Here is an 8284-nt window from a genome sequence, read left to right as displayed (position 1 = left end):
AGGACGCATTGTACAGCGAGCTCGTCACTGGTATCAGACCCACCGGCCGTCCATATCTCCGCTTTAAAGATGTCTGCAAACGCGACATGAAGTTCTGTGACATTAACCACAAGTTGTGGGAGTCAGTTGCCAGTGATTGCCAGAGCTGGCGGACAGCCATAAAGGCGGGGCTAAAGAGTGGCAAGTCGAAGAGACGTAGCAGTTGGCAGGAAAAAAGACAGAAGCGCAAGGAGAGAGCCAACTGTGTAACAGCCCCGACAACCAATTTTATCTGCAGCACGTGTGGAAGAGTCTTTCACTCTAGAATTGACCTTTCTCGCCACTCCAGGTGCTGCTCCACTGACCACCTCTAGGTGCTTACTCATTGTCTCTCGAGACAAAGAGGTCAAAGATAAGATTCTGAGAACAAATAGAGTATCTAATTGGCTGTTTCAGTAAGTGGGAAAATGTATTGATATGTTGTGACCTGTGGAGAAGTGGGACTGAATTAACAGTGCACTCCTCCCGCTTCGGTCGTAACAACAGACTGCGAAAGTGTAGGAGTGCTAGCTCGCTGATGTCCGCTGATTAAGCTGCTTAATGAACTTGAGACATCCACCTTAATTAGGATGACTACCTCCCCAACTAGTCCTGATAAAGTAGTTTAAGGAGAGAAAATGTTATTTTATATGGGTTAGCTTCCCAAATATTGTTTGGTTTCTTAATACCCTAATGGAATTTATGAGTAGGGAAGTAATGAGCACCTTCAGCTTATATTTTGATATTTTGTTCAAACAATTCAGTCAATGCCAATGGATATGAATCCAGGTGTTTTGTGTTTGGCTGTCATTAACATAAATGGTAGAAAACTCAAAAATATGGGAAGGCAGCCTTAATTCAAGTCTTAACCCTATACAGTATGCCTGTCAGTGGTCATAAACCTACACAGTAACTGTCAAATAAAACTGGCCTGGTTTTCCAATTTGTATCCATCAGTTCACTCAAAACAAAAACAAAAGAAAGAAACAAATGAACCTTTTTCTTGTAATGAGCACATTTATTCTGTTTATACCTTTAGCTTAGCCATTGTCCCAAAATACCAAAGTTTCAAGAGTCAGGGATTCAGTCAATATCTATTTACACTAGTATGGTCAGTGATAGCAGAATTACTGAAGGTCGGAAGCTGACAGTAAATCTATTCAACACATAGTAAATTACCATAGTCTATCGACTGAATGCACAATAGAGAACTTGGTAAACAGCTGTGCCATGTTTTTCAAATGTGACATGAGCAAAAACTCAAATAACTTAATGGGACTGTGCACTATACATCATACAGGTACAAGCTGGTGTAAGCTATGTTAGCAAAATATTGACCCAGCCTTGCTTCACCTCAAATTACCTGGCAATGAGTGCTCCTAAACTACAAGAAGCTAAACTTAAAAATAAACTTAAAAAAAAATCCACCAAATTTTCTCCTCGTCATAAAAAAATAAATACAGGTTAAGAAACTGCAGTTATTTGTACATTTTTAAGAAAAAATATAATTGTTAGGAGCAAATGATAAATCAAAGACATTTACATTTATCAACTACAGTTTTTTTAAAAAATCATCAATTTTAAAACTTGAGATTTTTTTTTAAAAACACATTTGAATAATTTTTGGTCCAGATTAGACACACGAATGATACACATAAATCACCAAATTTAATTGGTCTTTTCCCTTGTGCAACTTACTATTAAGCTCCATCTTTGCACAAAGGTTGCGTGTTAACTGGGTAAAAGTTGGGAAATGGGCAGCTGTCTCTTCAGGAAAATGACAGTAAATCCCAGGCAAATCTTTCACATTTTAGAAGCGTCCAGAGCATTTCACTTACTTTTTTTAATTTATTGAGACAGAAGCTCAAACAAATAGATTTTAACATATATAACATAATTCAATACCCTTCAAGTTGCAGCTTTTATGTACTGTACACAGTGGCTATGGTTAAAGAGTATTTTTATATTGTCCTATCAAGACTGTATTTCCAAATTTATTACTCCAAGCCCACACATCTTTTAACTTGTATAGAACTCTATAACAAGTTCCATATATTTTTAATGCAGAAAAAAAGAAAAAGGTTACAGAGATGCTTTAATTTTACAAGACCAAAGTCTTGTAAAGAACCTGGACATTGAAGATTTTGAGATATGTGAAAAATAATGCAGGTAGGATATCCACTTTCAGCCTGTGTAGACTCGCAAAAAAAAAAGCTTTTTTTAAAAGCAGTATTTTCTTACTGTATTCCCTTTACAGGTCTCCATTTCTACAACATTGTAGCATAGGTAAGTGTTTCTGAAGTCGCTTTCCCTTTCTACATATCTCAATAATGGAAAGTACTGCTTCTACCTCAAATCTGATAAATAAAACGGCACAGCATTGAAAATATAAAGCGTACAATTACAAACTTGTTAAATGCCTGAGAAAGAGAATGGTCCAAGTGAAAGATATCATGTCTAAATGGCACTGATCAATTAATGACAGAAGGGTATTTCAAACTTGATTATTTATCCAAGTTGAAATAAAAAAGCATTGGCGATGACGAAGTAGATTCAGGGGCATCAACTGATCAAAGTCACAGATTTTGCGATCATCTGACTTTACTTATTTTTCATCCTGTCCTACCCCCTTTGAACTCAATGAATACTCTTCCAAGCAGCTACTAAAATAAATTTGATCAACATCAATCTGAACATCAGGCTACATTACTCAATAAAACTGCTGAAATGAGACTAATATGCTAACCATCTGCTACATATAAAATCTCTAGCTAATATGAAGCCTAGGGTACCAACCTCTAAAACCAATAAGATATGTACACGGGTTTGGGTATATTAACAAATAGATTACAAAATATTACGAAGGCAATTTTTCACTTGAAGTTAGCATAATCCGAAAATGCATCAATGTACTCTTGCACGACCTTGTAGCAGAATTCATACTGTTCCTGCAGAAAGAAATAAAAATTATTAGTCCCTCTTATAGTTGCAAGACATTTTAACAAAAATATTAGGCATCTTAAATAAAAAGATTGACCCATAAATCTCAAGGAAAAACACCAAAATGGAGCAGATCAGTGCTATGTCCAACCCCCGTGTTACAGACTGGTAGGGAGAGGTTTCATCACATTCTACTAAATTCTCATCTCTGTTGCTGTAGAGAGGTAGCAAGTGGAGGATGTGTGCTAAAGCATGGCTCGGGTGTAAAATTAAAACACAACCTGGGCTTGACACGACCACAGCCAAACCGAACCTGACCTGGGCCCGAGGCCTTCAAGTTTATTTCATGCCCGACCCGACAATATCAAACATATTATTAGTAAAGAAAAAAAATCGCGTCAAAATGTAGATTAAAAAGAAAACAATACAAAGCAAAACCCAACCTTGAATTCTTTCTCCAGCATATAGACCAGACCCGAACCCAACACATGTAGTCGGGTTTGGTCGGGCAGTCAGGCTTCTATTTGTGGTTCTTCACTAAAAGAATTGGAGAGGGAACAGCAGGAACTGCAAAAAAAGCAAATCAGCTGAGATCTACTTTTGTGCACACTTCCTAAAGGCTGAAGCATTTTCAACCATCTTTAGCCAGAAGTGCCGAGTTGATGATCCATCATGGCCTCCTCCTGAAGTCCCCAGAATCACAGATGCCAATCTTCAGCCAATTCGATTCACTCCGCATGATATCAAGAAACGACTGAAGGCACTGGATATTGCAAAGCCTATGGGCCCCGACAACATTCCGGCAATAGTACTGAAGACCTGTGCTCAGAACTTGCCGTGCCCCTAGCCAAGCTGTTGCAGTACAGCTAGAAAACCGGTATCTACCTAGCAATGTGGAAAATTGCCCAGGTATGTCCTGTACACAAAAGTAGGACAAGTCCAACCCAGCCAATTACCTCCCCATCAGTCTACTCTTAATCATCAGTTAAGTAATGGAAGATGTTGTCGACAGTGCTAACAAGCGGCACTTGCTTAGCAATAACCTGCTCACTGATGCTCAGTTTGGGTTCTGCCAGGGCCACTCAGCTCCAGACCTCATTACAGCCTTGGTTCAAACATGGACAAAAGAGCTGAATTTAAGAGGTGAGGTGAGAGTGACTGCCCTTGGCATCAAGGCAGTATTTGACTGAGTATGGCATCACGGAACCCTAGCAGAACTGGAATCAATAGGAATCAGGGGGAAAACTCTGCGCTGGTTGGAGTCATACGTTGCGCAAAGGAAGATGGTTGTGGTTGTTGGAGGTCAATCATCTGAACTCCAGGACATCACTGCAGGAGTTCCTCAGGGTAGTGTCCTAGGCCCAATCATCTTCAGCTGCTTCATCAATGACCTTCCTTCAATCATAATGTCAGAAGTGGGGATGTTGGCTGATGATTGCACAATGTTCAGCACCATTCATGATAGAGGCCTGTTACCCGACCCCGACGAGACCCGATGACGTGTGTCGGGTTCGGGTTGGGTCAGGCCCATCATCAGGGTACGGCTTTCGGGCTCGAGTCGGGTCAGGCCGAGTTGGGTCGGGCCGGACACACACAGTAAGTGCTCTGCTGCTAAGTATTGAAATTTAAAAACTTAGCTGAGCTGGGAGGCCAGGACAAAACTGAGTCTGCGCAGTGAGCGAGTGATGTTACTTTGACGTCATCACGCACGCCCTGCAGCTTCTTGCAGGTTCGGTGCCAGGAAGGTAAGTAAACAGATGGCCGGGTCGGGCTCGGGTCAAAATCGGAGGGACTTGGGTCGCGTTGGGCTCAGGTCCGCTGTGGTTTATTTATTTATTCTATTTAGAGATACAGCACTGAAACAGGCCCTTCGGCCACCGAGTCTGTGCCGACCATCAACCACCCATTTATACTAATCCTACATTAATCCCATATTCCTACCACATCCCCACCTTCCCTCAATTCCCCTACCACCTACCTGTACTAGGGGCAATTTATAATGGCCAATTTACCTATCACCTGCAAGTCTTTGGCTGTGGGAGGAAACCGGAGCACCCGGTGAAAACCCACACAGTCACAGGGAGAACTTGCAAACTCCGCACAGGCAGTACCCAGAATTGAACCCGGGTCATTGGAGCTGTGAGGCTGTGGTGCTAACCACTGCGCCACTGGTCGGGTTCGGGTCGGGTTTTTTTCCCTGACCGGAGTAGGCCTCTAATTCGCGACTCCTCAGATACTGAAGCAGTCCATGTAGAAATGCAGCAAAACCTGGACAATATCCAGGTTTGGGCTGATAAGTGGCAAGTAAAATTCGCGCCACCCAACTGCCAGGCAATGACCATCTCCAACAAGAGAGAATTTAATCATATCCCCATGACAATCAATGGCATTACGATCGCTGAATCCCCCACGATCAACATCCTGGGGGTTACCATTTGACCAGAAACTGAACTGGAGTAGCCATATAAATACTGTTGCTACAAGAGCAGGTCAGAGGCTAGGAATCCTGCGGAGAGTAACTCACCTCCTGACTCCCCAAAGCCTGTCCACCATCTGCAAGGCACATGTCAAGAGTGTGATGGAATACTCTCCACTTGCTGAATAGGCGCAGCTCCAACACTCAAGATGTTCAACAACATCCAGGACAAAGCAGCCTGCTTGATAGGCACCCCATCTCCAAACATTCACTCCCTCCAACGCACAGTGGCAGCAGTGTGTACCATCTACAAGATGCACTGCAGCAACGCATCAAAGTTCCTTCGACAGCACCTTCCAAACCTGCGACCTCTACCCCCTAGGAGGACAAGGGAAGCAGATGCATGGGAACACCACCACCTGCAAGTTCCCATCCAAGCTACACACCATCCTGACTTGGAACTCTCTCACCATTCTTTCACTGTCACTGGGTCAAAATCTTGGAACTCCCTTCCTAATAGCACTGTTGGTGTACCTATTTCCACATGGACTGCAGCGTTTCAAGAAGGCAGCTCACCACCACCTTCTCAAAGACAATTAGGGATAGCAATAAATGCTGGCCTAGCTCGCGACGCCGATATCCCAGGCTCAAGAGCCTTTCAATTACAATGAGTGTGTAGTTCAGAAAAACATTTTTGAGGGGATCAGGGCAGTGTGGTGGTTTCTGGAATAACATCGAGTCTTATTTTCAATAATTGCAGGGATTCCCTTATTCCTTGACCTAACGGGCTGGATTTTACCAGCTTCCTGATGATGGGGGTCGTGGCTGGGGGAGGGGGGGGGGGGCATGGAAAATACCTCCAGGAGAGGCCTGCCATGAGCTTCAACACCATATTACCAGTGGCTGCAAGTCCTCATGGTGGCCCCCCTGCCGCTCGGCTATTGAAACTTGATTTAAATATTTAAATAAATGTTAATTAATGAATAAGTACTTACCTCGTCGCAACGGCCATCCCGCTCCAATATTCCAGCCGGCTGCTGGAACTCCCGTGCCTTTGGATCTCTGTTCGGAGATCCAAGGCGGAACACTGGTTTGGGGGTGGGGGGGGGGGGGGGAGGAGTGAAGTTTTCAGGGCGATGAAGCGGGGAAAACTCTTGCTATTGGTTGAGGGGATGGTGGGAAGGGGTTAAAGGTCAAAGTTAATAAAGTTTGGAATGGCAAGAAAATTTCTTTGGCCGTTGGGGGGAGAAGAGGGAAATTAATAAACTGATTTGCCATTTGAGGGTGGGAGAAGGGACTGAAACCATAAATACATTATGTTTAATTTTCTCTCCCCTTTCACTTTTAATATTGAAATAATGCGGAAGGACCTGAAGCCCATTAAAAATGGTACCAGATATTGTTGCCGGGGACAGAGTGCCCACCCCCGATGACGTAGAGGGGGTGGGCGTTCCGCCCCCTCCATGTAAATGAGCCGCCGTGCCAAATATTGTGGTGGTTCTGCAGCACACACCTCATCGTTTTTGCAGCAGAAAAATTCAGCTCAATGCGTTGATAAGGTGTCTCACACAAGGCTTGCTACAAAAATTTGGGGATAATTCTAAAAAAGGAAATGCAGCAGAATGGATAGAAAACTGGCTGAAGAACAAGGAAAACAGTGTTAGGATTTCTAAGTGATCCTTGGATTGAAGGACTGCAACCGATGTACTGCAATAGTCACTTGTGGATCTATTTTTGTTCTTGTGATATATAGATGATCTGGCCTGGGCATAGGCACCAGGGTATCGAAATTAATTAAATGCAGAAACGTAGGAGCAAAAGGCAAAGAGGACAGTAACAGGACATGGACAAATTTGGTGGACTGGACAGACATACGGCAAGCACAATTTAAAGTGGTGCAAGTGTGACTTGATATATTTTGGAAGAAATGGGTGCATGCACTCAATGGAAAGACACTGCATGAAGGATCCAAGTGAACAATGAGTTAAGGATTTAAATACATAATTCCTTGAAAGTTCAGATAAAGCAATAAACAAAGCTAAAATAAGTTTGATAAATAGAGGAATAGAATATAACAGCAAATAAGAGAATTATAAATTTGTACAAGAGAATGCTTTAAATCTAAGGAAGGTACTTACAAGGGTATGAAGGCAGAGCTAGCTAAGGTGAACTGGGAAACTAGATTAAAAGATAGGACAGCAGAAATGCAGTGGCAGACTTTTAAGGAGATTTAATAACTCTCAGCAAAGATTTATCGCAGTGAGAAAGATTCTTTGAGAAAGATGCATCATCCATGGCTAAATAAGGAAGTTAAGGATAGTATCAAATTAAAAGAAACACTGTACAAATCTGCAAAGAATAGTGGTCGGTCAGAGGATTGGACAGATTTTAAGAATCAGCAAAGAATGACAGAAAAATAATTGAGAAAGTAGAGTATGAGAGAAAACAAACTAATAATATAAAAAGAGATAGTAAAAGTTTCTACAAGTATTTAAATAGGAAAAAAGTAACTAAAGCTAGAGTTGCTCCTTGAGAGAGCGAGTCTGGGGAATTGATAATGGAAAACAAGGAGATGGCAGAGGCATTGAACAGGTGTTTTTTGTCTGTTTCATTGTAGAAGATTTAGAAAACCTGCTAAAGATACTTGAAAATCAAGAGGTGAAAGGGAGGGAAGAACTTAAAATAATCACCAGGGAAAAGGTGCTGGGAAAACTATTAGACCTAAAGACTGACAAGTCCCCAGGACCAGATGGCCTGCATCTTCAGGTCTTAAAAGAAGTGGCTGCAGAGCTAGTACAGACTTTGGTTATAATCTTCCAAAATTCCTTACAGTCAGAAAGGGACCCAGCAGATTGGAAAATAGCAAATGTGGTACCTTTATTCAAGAAAAGAGGGAGGCAGAAAGCAGGA

General features: G+C 42.2%; 1 protein-coding gene across 3 annotated transcripts in view; it reads right to left on the bottom strand.

Moving 5' to 3' along the window:
- Nucleotides 1–744: 744 nt before the first annotated feature.
- LOC137368716 (receptor-type tyrosine-protein phosphatase alpha-like) overlaps nt 745–8284 on the bottom strand; it is a 315891-nt gene continuing 308351 nt past the window's right edge. For 2 of the 3 annotated variants that reach the window (XM_068028891.1, XM_068028900.1), the window contains one exon: nt 745–2966. In XM_068028891.1, the coding sequence (XP_067884992.1) occupies nt 2892–2966 (75 nt within the window). In that variant the 3' untranslated portion in view covers nt 745–2891. The remainder of the gene's footprint in view (nt 2967–8284) is intronic. The other variant, XM_068028908.1, reaches the window with a different exon arrangement.

This window comes from Heterodontus francisci, chromosome 1 (genome assembly GCF_036365525.1).
Source record: "Heterodontus francisci isolate sHetFra1 chromosome 1, sHetFra1.hap1, whole genome shotgun sequence".
Taxonomy (NCBI): Eukaryota; Metazoa; Chordata; class Chondrichthyes; order Heterodontiformes; family Heterodontidae; genus Heterodontus; species Heterodontus francisci.
Note: the sequence above shows the minus strand (reverse complement) of the source record. Positions and strands in the feature narration are given on the sequence as shown.